This window comes from Pezoporus occidentalis, unplaced genomic scaffold, assembly GCF_034315485.1.
Source record: "Pezoporus occidentalis ecotype Australia unplaced genomic scaffold, CSIRO_AGI_Poc_V1 ctg78, whole genome shotgun sequence".
NCBI classification, from domain to species: Eukaryota; Metazoa; Chordata; class Aves; order Psittaciformes; family Psittacidae; genus Pezoporus; species Pezoporus occidentalis.
In genome coordinates this window covers 161,986-178,165 of record NW_026916137.1, presented here as the reverse complement: position 1 = coordinate 178,165, position 16,180 = coordinate 161,986, and the positions used below count along the sequence as shown (strand labels likewise).

The following is a 16,180-nucleotide window of genomic DNA, read 5'->3' as shown; positions in this document are numbered from 1 at the left end:
TTTCAATGTCAGAAGGGAAAAACTATTTAGCAGCCAGGGCACTATGGCAATTTGAGACTACTCACAGCCTGCTTTACTAGATTAAGTGTTTAGTTATCTGCAGCTCCCAGTGAGGACCTTGACAGCATGTGGCACAGAGTACCCTCAGGCCCAAAGAACAGTCAAGTTGTGACGTGTATTGGATGAATATTCCTTTTGTTGCTTACATGGGAGTTGCACATTGTTGCCGGATTTGCGCAAGTGACAGAAGATATCTACAACATGCAATGGGACATGTGGTGGTGGCAGGAGATAAGTAAGCTTGAGGATGAGTTGGGTGCGTGAGATGGGGTGAAGAACCATACTGACAAGAGCTGCTCAGCTCCAGAGACATTGCAGCCTCTGCTAGCTCAAGTGTCCGTGCCCACCATGATACTGCACAGAGTTGAGCTGGAAGATGACACATGCATCAGTTCACTTTTTTTGGGTTTTGACAGTAGGTGACAGCCAACCAATGTCATTATAAGCAAATAAAGTATTGGCTTATATACAGGTAACCCTGTATGAGCCAGTCATTGAAGACTGAGTTTATTATGCCTTCTCTTAATCTTTTCCAAATTATGAGAGCTCCTGTTTCCTTCTGTCCTCTAGCCTCAAGAGGACTACTGGTAAGAAGTAGTCCCAGATGGAGCAGGGATTAGTATTCAGGTGTCACTGGCACGAGTATCTACTTCATTAGGATCAAGTTGATTTTGGCACCCTATGATCCCATATTATAAAGGCAAAGAGCTTCTTTAATGTAGCCACAGGAAAGTGAAGATAGCCTCAACTTCCTTTTCTTGGTCTGAAACGTAATCTTCTGGAAAAAAATAGCTTTGGAACTTGTTTTTTGCAGTGGTGTTGGTAGTGCATCTCTCCAGGCTGCAGTGATGATACAGGATATGTTCAGTCACCCTGAATCTTCTTCACTCTTTAATGTGTCAGTTTTAAAACATATTGAATCAACTGTGATATTTTTTCTTTTCTTTTATCCTGTGCAGTTTTTGAAAATAAAGATAAGATTGTGATCATCATGGAGTATGCAAGCAAAGGAGAGTTGTATGATTACATCAGTGAGAGGCGGCGATTAAGCGAGAGAGAGACAAGACACTTCTTTCGACAAATAGTCTCTGCTGTACATTACTGCCACAAGGTGAGCAAAGGACTTGATAGTAAAAACTGCTGTTTGAAGGCTGCTAGTGACTTACATATTTCAAAGTTTGTCTGAGGCAACAGCATTCATTATTAAATATCACAACATATGATTATATCAGTATGGCATGAGGTCTTCATTAAAAGTGCTGCAGTTGTTCGCTGCCTGTTTTTAAAGACTAAGGATGTTTTCCTGTGTTATGTCAGATAAGAGCCACTCCCTTACATTAGCCCTACGTTGCTTTTTTGCCTTTAAAATAGTTCTCTTGACATTAAAAAAACTATTAACATCATTAACTAGAAAAGGCATCCTGTAGGATTTCTACAATATTAATAAATTCAATGAATGATAGTTTGCAATTTGAATATACACGTGAACAACTTTAGGAGATAAAATATATGAAAGAAAAAAGCCAAGAGAACGGTGTTCATATACGAGCTTTAGTATGTGCTCATTTTGGATAGGCAAAAGGAACTTCTCCAGATGTGGCAGGAGCACTAGAATGATGCTTTGCTAATGACTTTATCCATCATGGTACCCACTAGAATGACAAATTAAGCAATTAAATCCAATGTATCTGATTGTCATCCTGGACCTTTTATCCCTGCTTTTGAATCAACTGCATAGAGCAAAAACTTGCATGAGGCTAAAGGCGCTGAGCAGCTAGCACCAGTTTTTATTTGAATTCTTAAACACTTTAATCTCCACTTGAAGTCTGATCAACAAGAGAGGTTTTCAAAGTCCTCACTGTAGTGCTGAAAAGCTACACCTCTCTTTCCTATGCAGTTTGTCTTTCCCAAATTTCTTTAAAGAAGGCTCTAACCTAAACCTAGCTTGTCCACTGCCAGCCTTAACATTTACAGTCCTTTAGGATTATAACCCCACAATCCACATGGCTGCACATTGGAGGAATGAGGGCTTTTGTAAGGACTAACGTCATTGACAGATATTGTTTTCTGGTGCCTGGGAAGAATATATTGCTTTGGCGCAGTGGGGGCAGGATTCAGGCTGGAATTAAGTTCCGAAAAGACACCCCCCAGCCCTCCATTCCCCTACCCCCCTGCTGTTTTAGAGGCTTTGTGGGAGGACAGATTCCAGTCATTCTTCCCTTAACCACACACCAAATGACTAATGCATTGCCTGTCACTAGTCACTGGGCCGTGAGTGTTATGACAGTGAAATCAGTCCTGAAATGTAGATGCAAAGACCACCCTGCCAGCTCACCTTTAATTTTCCCAATATTTTCTCATGTTCTCCCCTTTTTTTTTTTCCCTTTTTTCAGAATGGTGTTGTCCACAGGGACCTGAAATTGGAAAACATCCTTCTTGATGACAATTTTAATATTAAGGTAAGATTCTTTTTCTCAGCTTCTCAGAATGGCTTTGTATGTTTTGTAACATTTTGAACCAAAGAATTAGAAGAGCCAGTGTTATGGCAACAACTACTAAGCAACAGATTCTGGCAAGAGGCTCAGGGGTTTGGAAGTTAGGGAAAGAGCACCACTGGTCACTGATCATAGATGCTAAATGAAGCTTTGCATGACCTGGGGGAAGTGGCCCTGTCCTGCCACCCAAGGTCCACAATTCCTGAAGCAGTATCTATTTATTGGTAGGAAATAGCAGAGCATGTCATGTAGTTGGGTTTATTGTACGAATGATATTATTGCTGGCTGCTGCTGGGGCTAGGAAGAAACTTTTCTGGTCTACAGGGTTCAAGTGCCTCCTACAGAACACTCTGAATGTCCTTTTGATCATGGCTGGAAAATAAGCAAATAAAGTTTCAAAATAAACCTAGTAAAGCACATGCGCTTCATTAGGAAATGGCCTTGGAACTCCAGACACAAACGTATACTTTGGATAGTGATGCCAGTGATGTCATTTCCATGTCATTTCTCCCTAGTGAAAGCATGGGAATGACTTTTTTTCCCTTTGTCTTCTTTTTTTCCTAATAGCTGTAGCACAAAGAAATAATGCAGAGGTAAGTGTAGTTTCCAGGTAGCTGAACCTCTTTCACTTTCCACTTTGTTCCTCCCTGGGTAGGCGGATGTGAGGGTGGCTCGGTGTACTCATCTATGGGCAGAGGGAAGGATGCTGAGGAGTTTCTGCTGATGTTTTTTGGCATCCTTTTTTTCATTAACAATGTAATCAGGGAGCTCACTGCATAGCCAGATACCTAAATAGCCTGAATCTTCATTTTGTCTTCACTGAAAGCCATGCGGCTGCAAACACTGCCTTCTGCGCTGCATGCAGGAGAGATTGTCTTCATTTTAAGCTGATGTGCAATGGAAATGGAAAGTAACATATGGTAGCTGCCATCTGTGTAATGCTAATGACAGAAGCTAACTTGGATCAACTAGTGGATTAAAGGCACATAAATATGTGGTTTCTAAAAATAGTCTTTTACAGAAGGCCCATCCAATGCAATACTTGGACGTTTTGCTGTTAACATCCAGTGTTAGAGCAAACCTCCCTGCTCCTGTCCCTGCCGGGACACTGGCTGCAGCAGCCTGAGCTTTTCTCAGCAGGGCTGGAAACAAAAAGTAGCCTTTCTAGGACATTGTATACGAAACAGACTTCCGCAGGCAAAATGACCTTTCTTTCCGCATTACACGCCATGCTGTCTTCCCAGCTAATCAGAGAATTCTTGAGAGAAAAGAGGAATTTGGGGAATTTGCTAGCTGCGGTGGGCTGGATCTCTGCGCTGTGGTCCTCATATGCAAAACCAATCACTTCCCCAAGCCTCCAGGGAGCTGTGCTTTGTCAGAAGGCTTCACTCCCTCCCTGCTCTTCTTTATGGGAGTCTAATTGTCCGGCGGGTAGAGCAGGAGGATGGGACAGGGACAGGTAGCTTTGTGTTTGGGTCCAGACCATGGAGCTGACCCAGGGACTTCAGAACCACAGATGCATTTCAGCTGCTGTAATGAGTGGCACTGCTGTGGAAGAAATTCAGATAGCCATGACTCCCCACATCCTTTCCAATCATTTGGACATCTTTTTCTTGAAGGCTTTGCTTTCCCAAACTGCACTGTGTTTAAGCTGCCTTGTAGGTATTTTGCGTATTTCCAGCCTTTCCTTAGGTTCTTCTCTGCAAAGTGTAAGGTACACCTCTGAGAGGGCAAGGCTGCCATGGCATGGGTAGGTGGCTGCAAGCTCCCTTACTGTCCACTAGCAAGTGTTTCTGCAAAGGGTCTCATGAAGCTGAAAACCAGATAGGACTTGGGAAGCAGTTGGTATTTCATGCATCTTGCTATCAGTAGTGCTTGAATTTAGATTACTTAAAGAGATGACTTTTTGTATTGTTTTCCTTTTTCTCCCTGCTGTCTGTTTTTTGCACCTCCTGACTAAGATCAGTTTTGAATACTTGATGTTAAGCACACTGCCAATACTTTGCTGATACTGAAGCTCTGAGTATGTTAGTGTGGTTTCCATGTTACTTCCTTCTTTTTGTTTCACCAAACAGTAACCGTTGGCAAGGAAACACATATGGAACAGTAAATTATTTATTAGGAGTAAAATTATCAGGTCCTCATTCTGACAGCTTTGTATATGGTTTATTCAGGCAGAAAAAAGGAATATGCATTTTGGGGTTTGGTATTGACTAATGGCTTCAAATACTCAGTGGAAGGCATTTTTTAGAAATGGAGTGATAGTCTTATCTGTACTTTCCCATTATTTATATTTCATTCAGTGGATTACAAAGCACTTACAGCATTGGCAATTTGATTTTAAGAATGAGAAAATGAAAGGAATCCCTTTGGTTTTGGGTGCAATCTGCAATTAAATACATGTTTCTGAAGAAAGCAGTGATCTGTACATCAGGCTATACACAAACATGTCATAGCAATGTGAGGAAAAAATAAGATGTTGTAAAATTAGATCCGTGTATAGTGACTTAAGTAATACTTTTAGAACAGGAAATGAAGAGAACATGTAATCCATTAGAAATTATTATCTGACTGAAAAGGGCCCCAAGCTATTTTACATGATACTATGCTAACTTGGAAACCATTCTTAAATCTTAGCTAATTATATGAAGGTCATGAAGCAGTGTATGGCGTTATGGTAGTGAGAAAAAAGTCTTTGGAAATGGAGTCATGTTGGAGTACAGCAACTCGGAAACACCAGTGTCTGGAAGCTGACATAAAATTATGCATTTTGAAGAGTTCTGCAGATCCACAGGCCAGAGGTGGAAGGTGATGAGGGAAAGAAAGTAATCTGCTCTGTGGTATATAATTATGTTTTTCAGGGACTGGGTGTATGTGGTAATATTTCCTGCAAACTATTACTTGAAAAGCCTAAATGCAGCAAAACACAAGTGAATAAAGTGACTTTTAAACACTTGTGAGGCTGAACATGCACACAGATCCATGGGGTACAAGGAATTCATCCAGCCAATTAATCAAACAGTACCTTGTCTTGCTCCCCAGATAGGCACCCAACTGTGCAGCAGAAACCCTGAGTGCGAGTGTTTCTCCTGGGACCTACCCTGTTTGTGGAAGTCAGTACTGGGGCACAATCCTAGAGCTAAACCTTCCTAAAACTCTGCAGCCTTTTAGGGCAGAAGAGTGTTCTTTGCTTTCTTACCTTGCTCATGGTGCCATATTCTTTAAAGAAATAACATGGCAATGAAGTAAGGGTTTCTGCAGCATGTACAAGCTTCTCCTTCCTCATATTCATGTGCCAGCTGCTGACAGCACAGTTCACCTTAGAATTTACTCTGTTCTGCGCTTGGTGACTGACCCTCCAGCTCAGGTAACTCGGAGCTGCCCCTTCTGCTTGCCCTGGGGTAGGTACAGCTGCTGCCCCCACCCTGCAGTGGCACAGCAGCCTCTCACTGTCATTTTCATCCCATCGAAAGGATATCATTGTTCATCATCCTAACCCAGCTGGAGGTGGTAGTGTCAGACAAGCACTAGGGCTAAGGTAGCTCCAAATTGCTTCCCTGAGTTGGTGAGTTGGAAAGCCCTTTTTGGGAAGAGATTCGTGATGGTTTTAGGCATCTGCCTTTGGTGGTCTTCAGAAAGCCTTCTTGTAGTGCCTTTTTCTCTTCATTAGTTTTAAAAAGACTGAGGATACTAGGTTTTGGTTCATTGTAGGTATGAACTTACTAGAAGAAATAGCAGTGGGGTGAGGATGTAGCTGCCCCCATTCACCCATAGCTCCTGCAATTTGGCATGATGAGGACCTCACGTCCCCAAGCACTTCAGCTCTCTCCGAAACTGCATGCAGGGAGGTGGAAAGAAACTGCTGCCCAGCGCTGCAGCCAGGGAATTAGTGCTTCTCGTTGGCCTATCCATATACTGTGTCCCTGCCCTGTTTCCCAGCCTATCCCCAAAGATACCTACCTCTGTCATGTAACCTGGCACAATGAAGGGGGCCTCATTGTTCACAGCAGGGCTGTGGAGGATCCTGGGCTGGGAATTGCACCTAAAAGAGATGTCTAGCAGATGTTGACGTAAACTGTATGATCAACCCCAAATTGATAGAATGAGAGAAAAATGCAAGTATAATAGTAACTTAATCCTACTAACTACGCTTTCTCTTGGGCTGGTAAGGGGACACCAAGCAGACTAACCACTAAAAACCCATGAGGGTTTCATATTTACAGAGTAAGTATATGTAATTGGGATTTACCTTGCTGGCAGTCTCACTGACTGCACATACGTTTCATTTGCTTTAAGAGACCTAATTATTTCTCTGTCTACAGTACAGAGGGACAGATTCTTAAGTGGGATAAAACTGACAATTTCCATGAGTGTGAACTGCATGGAATTTATAGTCCACACTTAAACAATAAACTACATCTGGTTTATCATAGTTAACAGTAAATATGAAGCATACACCTCCTGAAGCGAGTGGAATAAAAGTCAATTTCCGTGCTCCTCCCAATTTAGGAAGTTTTTTTGACTTGATGCCTTAGGTCCATTTAAGTGCCAAGAACATGAAGTAATGTTGGCTTCTATTAATCTTGTTTTGGGGGGCATGACAGTTTTAATGGGAAAAGCTGATAAACATCAGTCTGTGAGTATGGGAGTGGACTGTAACATAAATACTCTTTTCCGGAATGGTCAAAATGAAAACACGAATGCCCAAGTCTGAGAGTTTCTTAGTGTGAACAATGGTATGTGTGTCCCTATATATATATTCATGCACATCCACATGCATTTTATACATTCCATGGTGTTAAGGGAATGTATTTTCTTAAGGAATCACACTGTGTAGTGTTTGTCCTTGTCTTAGCTGCATCCTGAACTAAAATAAAACTCTATGGCCAGCAGGAATTTTTAACACTTCAAATGATCCCATTCTTCCCCTGATTGACAGGGCACACTTCATAAGGCTTAAAACCAACTTCCTGCAAGCCAGGCAGGGTGATTTGATAAGAAAGTGGAATTTAGGGCAATTAAGTGCAATCTGAGCCATGAGAATATGTTTGCAGACTGCAATTGTACACCAGCTGTTTTCAATGACATTCCAGCCGTACAATGAAGATTTTTACAAACCACATTTATTTAAGGGTTGAATTTTCTGCTGCGGGTTGATAATACACTGTCTCAGGGACTGAGTGAATGCAAGCTATGAATGGACATGGGGAGATACATTAACATTAATGAACAAGAATCAGATGCTCTTTGAGCAGGATAGCATGAGTCCAGATTGTCAGTGGAACACCTGCAGAACATCAAAATAAAATAAGGCAAAGCATGAAATCTCGTATTTGGTCTATGACTTTAAAAATTCTGTGAAAATGATAATTTTTTAAAATGTTTTTATTTGTAATGAGAAAGTATCTAGATATACCAATATATATATCTATTTATAAAGTGTGTATATACTTGTTTCTGTTTTGGGTTAGAGAAAGAAAACTGGGAACTTCTCTCCATACATCACCAGCTTTGTTCATTTTGGTCTCAACTGTGACATTTTTTAGGTGTGTCTGTAGGAGTTTAGGTAGTAGAGACAAATACTTTATGTCTCCCAAGAGTTCACTAGACATTGCAATTAAAACAGGTATTAGAGGCACTGATGACGTGCATTTTAGAAAGCAGGAATGAATGATGCTGCTGATGAATCCTTTTCTGTTCAATTTGTATTTTCTTGAATTTTGTCTTGTGATGATTCCTTGGATTTAATTTCTTTCTGGTATAAAAGACCAAATAAGGTGAAGAAAACCCAGAGAAAAGTCCTGTCTCTTATAGCTATAATACTTCTTTAATGCCTAGGCTTTTAAAGCTAATCTTTTATGTACACCTTATGTCAGTAGTGAGCAGTAATAGAAGTATCTCTGGGAATCAGAAGTGTTTGGGTTTTAAAGAAGATAAAAATTGAGATATGTTGCCTCGTGCTAGAGAAAGGAAATGCAAAGGTTGTGGGAGCATTTAGTGTTGCTATCCTCAGCCTTTGTTTTGTAAGAACAAAACCAGAGAATTGAAGTAAACAAAATATTTGGACCTGATCCTGCAATTCCTACATAGGCAAAATTCCCAAAGTCTCAGGGGAAGTTTTGTTTGTGTTGGGAAAGCCAGATTTGGGCCTATTGTTTCCAGTTAGGAACCAGACTTGTGTTTATTATCTCATGATAGACATCTCATGTGCTTAACAGCTCAGATTCCTCAGCTGGAGTCCCTGAATCTGGAAGAGTGAGAGAGTTCCTCACTTTTCCCCCTTCAAGTGTAGCTAAATTCCAGATAATTTCAAAAACCACTTTCTTCTGTAAAGTTTAGTTTCCTGTCACACGTGTGTTTCACTCCTCCTGTTGGATTTAGAGGTCTTGGCTTTTTGCTTGCATGCGTGTGATAAGAATGGTAGTACTTTCTACTTTGCTTTCCTTTGCTACTGACTGTACAAGGTGAAGAGCAATCAGTGCACAGCAGGCCCAGTGCCTCCCAGTATAAGATTGTCTTTGCAAGTATACGCCGTTCATCCAGGATAAAATTACTGACTGATGGTTGTGTAGTCAGTCAGTGACCTGTCTAGGAATGGAACCAAAGCATCTTTGTTCCTGATCTGGGGGATTTAACCTAGGGACCCTTCTCCTTCTCTGGAGGATCTTTAGAGAAAAAAAGTAAAAAAATCATAGAATAATGGGTTGACCAGAGAACCTGAGAGATTTTCCATGTCGAGGGATCCCTGCCCTCCAGCAGAGACAAATATAGCCAAGTCTTTCCTGATAAAGGATTTTCTGTTGCATTAAGATAGATAACATTAATACTACAGATGCCTTGTGTAATTCTATTTGCAGATTGCTGATTTTGGACTCTCCAACCTTTACCACAAAGACAAGTTTCTGCAGACCTTTTGTGGAAGCCCACTCTATGCTTCCCCTGAAATAGTTAATGGACGACCTTACAGAGGCCCAGAGGTAAGAAGGGTCAGTTTTTCTGTGGTGGTATGGGGATGTCTTTGATGATGGTGTTCTTGAGGTTTAGTCTTAATGCTAGTGTTATTTCACATGTGGGTTTGGTTGGGTCTCTCCCATACTGTGAGTTCTCAAGCTCCCTTCATTTGCTTTCATTTGCTTTGTCTATGGTTAGTCAGATGTTAGATATGGCTTTGCCCATCAGTAGGCACAGCTGGATGTGGTGCTGCTCTTGCGGTGATAATGGCAAGGAGAAGGGTGGGGATCAGCTTTTCTGGGCTTCACATGGGTTGCCTCTGTATTTCAGGTTGACAGCTGGGCCCTTGGTGTATTGCTTTACACTCTGGTTTATGGAACAATGCCCTTTGATGGCTTCGATCACAAAAATCTCATCAGGCAGATCAGCAGTGGAGAGTATCGTGAGCCAACACAGACCTCAGGTACAAAAAAAGGAGTGAGGGCAACATAATTGAGCTGACAGGAGTTCATAATGGAGGATTTGCCTGGCCCCTTCTGACATGTTTTGGTGTCATTAGAGTGATGAAGAAAGAAAAGTACCTCATTCCCCTATTGGTTTCATTTGCTATCAGTTCCTATCTGGGTGCAGTGTTTACCAAAAGTCCTTTTGAAATTAAAGTTTTGTAGCAGATAGATTTTATTGCCTTGGGGAAGCTGTAACGGGCTCTTTTAACCAGATCTATGACAGTGGAAAAGGTCTGTTAGCTATTGCAAGTGGAATTGTTCAGACAAGCTGTAAACTGATAAAACATACTGGTACAGATCAGTCCTCGCTGTGGTATATCATTAGCAGAGACAGCATGAATGGTTAGAGCAATGCAGTCTCTTATCCAAGAAGGCAAGCCAAAATCTGAATTAATGCCACTGTGTTCACATTTACTTCTACTTGGAGGATAACACATTAAGCAGTCACCTGACAGAATAGCATCAACTAAGTCCAGGTCATTGATTATAATGACTTCGTACAGCCTTAAAAATTTGTATATATGTTATATTTAAACAAATATTGTATCATTTGAAAATACACCTTTAAAATATATGGAAGACTACACTGTTTATGGAAAAAGTAAATGTGAAAGCAGTAATGTGTAGATCCTTTACACTATCCTTATTCCCCTTTGTTTTCCTCTAAGATTTGCGATTATTAAAGTCAATAGGTTGCTGACTTCTTTCAGTAATGTGGAACTAATCACTGACTAATACAGTATGAGTATTAATTTGATAACCCAGTGTACATTTCTTGGGTGAATCATATTCTTCTGATAAGAACTAGTACTCAAATCCATTTTCCAGTGTTGACTTATGGCCAAAGCTTTGCCCTCTTTCCCTTTTCCTGTTGTAAGAAGCATTATTGTTGCTCATTTGATTGGCTTCATGCTTACATTTTAAACTGATGAAACTAAGAATGTCCATACCTAAATATGTTATATTCCATTCTTTGTCCATAGATGCTCGTGGTCTTATCAGATGGATGCTGATGGTGAACCCTGAACGTCGAGCAACCATTGAAGACATTGCCAACCACTGGTGGGTGAACTGGGGCTATAAGAGTAGTGTTTGTGACTGTGATGCCATGAGGGACTCCGAGTCCCCGTTGTTAGCAAGGTTCATTGATTGGCATCACCGTTCTACTGGCCTGCAACCAGAGACCGATACCAAAATGAAGTGCCTTTCTAAGCCCAAAGGTCCTGAAGTCACACTAGAGAGACAAAGGTCTCTGAAAAAGTCAAAAAAGGAAAATGACATTGCACAGTCCATCCAGGAAGGAGGAGCTGAAAATACATCCAAACCCACCTCCAAGAGACCTAAAGGCATCCTGAAGAAAAGGAGCAACAGCGAACATCGATCTCACAGTGCAGGTTTCATTGAAGGAGTGGTCAGCCCAGTGTTACCCTCTGCTTTTAAGCTGGAGCAAGAGTTGTGTAGGACTGGCATAGCCATTAAAAGTGTTGTGGAGGGAGAGGTAGTGGGCAAATATGGCACTAAGCAGTCTTCACTAATGCCAAAAAAAGGAATATTAAAGAAGACTCAGCAGAGGGAGTCCGGCTATTACTCTTCTCCAGAACGAAGTGAATCTTCCGAACTCTTGGACAATAATGATGAGACAGTAAATAGGGACACTTCTCCAGGGATCACTGAGCCATCCAGAAATGGGTCTTACAGCCATTCCTGCAGGCGTAAGGGCATCTTAAAACATAACAGCAAGTATTCTACCAGCAGCACTGAATCTGCCTTGATTAGCCCTGACACACCAACGCTGGAGGCTATGGAAGAAGTGGTCCTGCCTGGAGATGTATTACCTCGAAGTTATAGTCGCCCCTCCAGCGTGATTAGTGATGACAGTATTTTGTCCAGTGACTCCTTTGATTTGCTGGATTTGCAAGAGAACAGGCCAAACAGACAGAGGATACGGAGCTGTGTCTCTGCTGAAAATTTCCTCCAGATCCAAGACTTCGAAGGAATTCAGAACCGACCACGGCCACAGTATCTAAAGCGCTATCGCAACCGTCTGGGGGACAGCAGTTTTTCCCTTCTCACAGATATGGATGATGTGACTCAGGTCTACAAGAAAGCCCTAGAGATCTGCAACAAGCTCAACTAGCAGAGAGAAGATGGAAAATGAGGGAAGAGAGTTTTTCTGTGTACCTTTGTGATGGAGTAAGCCAGGTCACTGATTTGCTGACAGTGGTAGATTTTGCTTCAAAGGAGTTGGCTGTATCTTCTTAGCTGAACTCCTGGTAAAGTAGCCCCAAAGCCATCTCACACTTCTCTAATGTTGTGTCCTCGAAATATTACCTACCTGGCCAGAGAGATAAACCTTTGGTCTTTGTATACTTGGTGAAAACACATCAGGATCTAGCAGACAAAAGCATCAAGACTTGATAGCTCAAAGTCAAGGCTAGACAGAATTAAAACTGGAAGTGAGCGACACATGTTTTGGGGAGGTTTGTAATTGATACTAGATTAGCTTTATCAAGAGATGAGCTGAATTCTTCAAGTGAAATTTGAATGTCTTTTAGAAAGCCGTTGTTTCTCCCTGAAGTTATTTGTCTGGATACAGTCATTGCACATTGGGAACCTTTGGCTAGCGTTATGCAGGAGGCCTGGCTAGGTGGTCACCACAGTCCCTTCCACCAGGGTGGCATGAGAGGTTCTGAATGCTTTCCAAGACAGATAATTTGAGAGACTCACCCTAGAATAACCTCACAAGGTGTATGTGGACAAGCAGTGGAGCAGGCTTTCAGATCTGATCCCTCCCTAAGCCATTGCTCTTCAGCAAGCAGGAGGCCCTAAGATTGTTTTCAACTACCACTCCTACCAGCAAAAACAGTCACAGAAGTGTTAATGGGAACTGGAAGGAATGGATGTTATCAGCTGCTAAATGGCCTTTTAAGGCATTTCAGCCTCTGTGTTCAGTTTGTGCCTCTCAAAATGGCCAGCCAGATGAATGCCCAGACAAAGGTGAATCTAACAAAGGGTCTCAAGGGTTAACTGACCCTCCAATCTAGAGTTCAGTCACTGTCAGCAAGGTGCCACCTTATAGTATTTGAGGTTAACAGGTAGTTTGCAACCAGGATGTTAGGTAAGGAAAAGGTTGTAGCATGTAGGAAATGGATAGAGGTCAGAAAGTTAGTGGGAAGTTGCCTTTCTCCAAATGAAAATGTTTCTAGTTAGTAGTAATGGAGCAGAAAGAATTGAGCGATGAAATGATAATGGTAGACTTGATAACATAGCATAAAACTGTGGGCCTCTCTCTATATAGTGTAGCTGGTACTGCGTGTGCAATGATACCAGTTTGAAAAAAAAATAAGTAGGATATGGGTTTGTGTTCTCAAACAACTCACTATCCAGACTGAAGGCTTCAACTCCATAAAGGTACCACATGGGTCTATTGGATTACCTGAATGTAAGCCTACGTCAGAAAGGCACTGTGTGTTTGACAGGCCTGGGCAAACTGGAATCTTAAGGCCCTATTCAGTCTCATTTCCGTGAGCACATAGCCCCTGGCTTTCTTGGAGGTGCACTGGTGTTGAGTCAGTGGCAGGTTTCAGCCTATGATGTCAAATGATCCACAGCTGCAAAACTCATGTCTACACGTATGCCCAGGGGCAAGCTCTGTTCTCACTCCTACCCTGTAACTGGAAGCAGAATTTGGCCCACTGTGTCCCAAATCCTAAGCGACACAAGGAAACAGAATAGAGTTCCTCTGGGGACTCCCTGGGAGCTGGGGATACCTCCATAAATGACTGGTGTCTAGGGCAAGGAGCTATTTTACTTGCAGATTCCTCATTTGGCATATCATGGTACTTAAGTCTGCTGGTTCATCCTAAAAATCAGCTGGGCTGCCTAGCATAAAGATGAGCAAGCCTGAGTTTCTTAAATCAGTGAAGCTGCCTCTATGGAGGACCTTTACTAATTGTGAAACACTGGACCAAAGTTGGCCCTGGAATAAACGGCATCAATACCATGAAATTTATGAGAGACGTACTCTCATGCAGTCAATTGGACTTTGGCTCAGGAAGGGCAACTGCGGGTCTTTTCTCTACAGATGTGTAACTCTCTGTATGATACTCAGCTGCCCTATTTTCTCACAGGCCCTGCATGTGCTCTTTTAGCCCGTCCCGTATCAACACCCCATTTTGCAGTGTATTGAGTTAACAGGTTTGCTGTGGTGCATTTTAAAACAGCTGGATGTAGTCTCCGTGGCCTGTCTGAAACAAGGATGATGTGCTTTGCAGCCACGGTGTTTAACTGGTGACCAAGACCGTGAGAGCCAGATCATCCTCAGCTGGTGTAAATCAGTGCTGTCCTGTTGGCATGATGGAGCATCACTTTGGTGGGGTTGTGCTGATTGACACCTTCCCTGCAGATCTGGTGCTAAACCTTGAATGCATTTAGAGAGGTTTTAGGATGAAGGGAAGGGAACTCAGCTAGCCGTGGCTGGGAAGTGAGGAGCACCTAAGGCTCCTACCTCCTGAGGCTTTTGCCCAGGCCTGCTTCCTTGTGTACAAATGTGAATGAGTGAGTTACTGCTTGCTGCCAAACTGGAAATGTTACGTAGGGATTTACTGGCATGTTACTGGCATGTTACATGTTTACTGGCATGTTATCATTCCTAGAAGAGAAGAAAAAAGAAAACAAACTTGACTGCACATTGTTATTATTAGTGTTGTGATTTTTATTTAATTTTTTTGTAATACAAGGTCGACTTTTTTATTTGAATTTGTCTCTTTTTTTTTTTTATTTATTGGTCTGAAAGCCATTTCAAAGGTATAATAATATATTTGGTGTAATTTAATTGGTGCAACATTATTTTACAGCTCCGGCCAAAATTGTTTGGTGTTATTTTTTTTTGGTTTTTGTTCCTTTTTTTTCTCCCAATCCTTGGTTGGTTTGAGCTCTACGAGGCACACAGGGGAAAACGCTGGATAATCACCCAAAGTGTTTGTATTTTTAATCTGATACTGTTTTTTATTAAATAAAAGAAAATTAACGTAACTGCGAAGAGTCTCTCTCCCTTTTCTTTTCCACTGTACATCAGCATAAACTGAGGCCAAATGGTAATGAGCTTGTCATGCAGAAATACAGCAGCATCTCAGCACATTGTACCAAGTTGTTTATGCAAAGCTTCTTGGCTCGTTTGTGCATTTGAATATACTGTGGGTGGCCACAGAGACTCCCGTGCTACGAAGCATTTGGCACTGCAGAACACACAGAGCTTTCAGCTGGAGAAGTGTTTGGTGGAAAAGGATAGCTGACTTTTTTTTCTGCTGGAGAAGGATGAGGTTTGTGGGCTAGGTGTGCTGTGCAGGTAAGACAGAGCAGGCTGGATGACCCTGCATGGCACAACTCATCTGTAGCCCAGGGGTCAATGGTCACAGTCCTTTCCTCTCTCTGGAAGGGAAAGGGACAGTTTATTGACAATGTTGATGTTCCTGTTGGTATAAATTAGGGGTTATTTGAGCAAAGAAGACTGGTGGCTGCTGTCAAATGTGGGATGATCACAGTCAGATGGCTCAGAACAGCCAGCATAATCAGCTGGTGAGAGGGAAAAAGGAAGTCAGTTTCCTTTTTTTTTTGGAGTCCCCTTGGTAACCAGAGGGCTTTAGGGTGTTTTTCTTGGAAAAGGGGTGGGCATCATAAGGGAAACTGGGTGTTAGGTATGGTGTGTGTGCTGGGGACTCGTGAAATTGAAGTAAATGGTTGGCAATGTCCTAACGTTGGCTCTGAGCAAGGCACCATTAAACTTCAGCCTTGGTGCAGCCAGCCAAGATACCTGTGGTGTATATTCTGCTTTTTAAATTACAGGCGGTTTGGATTAGGATCCAAGGTTTGGATATCATGAAAAAAGGCTTTCATTTTTCTAATTAATTTTCTCTCTCTTGAGCTTTTTAAAGGAAGAAGCCATGGCTGTAGGTGCTAGATTTATTCATGACAACCGCTTTCAAACCAGTGGGAATAAAGGGGAAAAGCCAATGATGCAGAAAGGCAAACAGCCACTAATATATTACAAAGGGAATGATTAGCTGCTGTATGCTAATTGAGTCAGAAATTGTAAGGTATATATTCAAAGTCAGCACACGTTCTTGTACCTGAGGTGAATGAGGTCTTAACTGTAGAGGTGCTGGAAAC

At 41.9% G+C, this 16,180-nt stretch overlaps 1 protein-coding gene across 1 annotated transcript in view; it reads left to right on the top strand.

Annotated features, from left to right (window-relative positions):
- The window catches only part of NUAK1 (NUAK family kinase 1), a 48,877-nt gene extending 33,824 nt beyond the window's left edge, over positions 1–15,053 (top strand). Inside the window, exons 3-7 of the mRNA XM_062602708.1 lie at positions 1,020–1,171; positions 2,454–2,519; positions 9,413–9,532; positions 9,837–9,969; positions 10,996–15,053. Of these exons, the coding sequence (XP_062458692.1) occupies positions 1,020–1,171; positions 2,454–2,519; positions 9,413–9,532; positions 9,837–9,969; positions 10,996–12,149 (1,625 nt within the window). The 3' untranslated portion in view covers positions 12,150–15,053. The remainder of the gene's footprint in view (positions 1–1,019; positions 1,172–2,453; positions 2,520–9,412; positions 9,533–9,836; positions 9,970–10,995) is intronic.
- Positions 15,054–16,180: the final 1,127 nt, after the last annotated feature.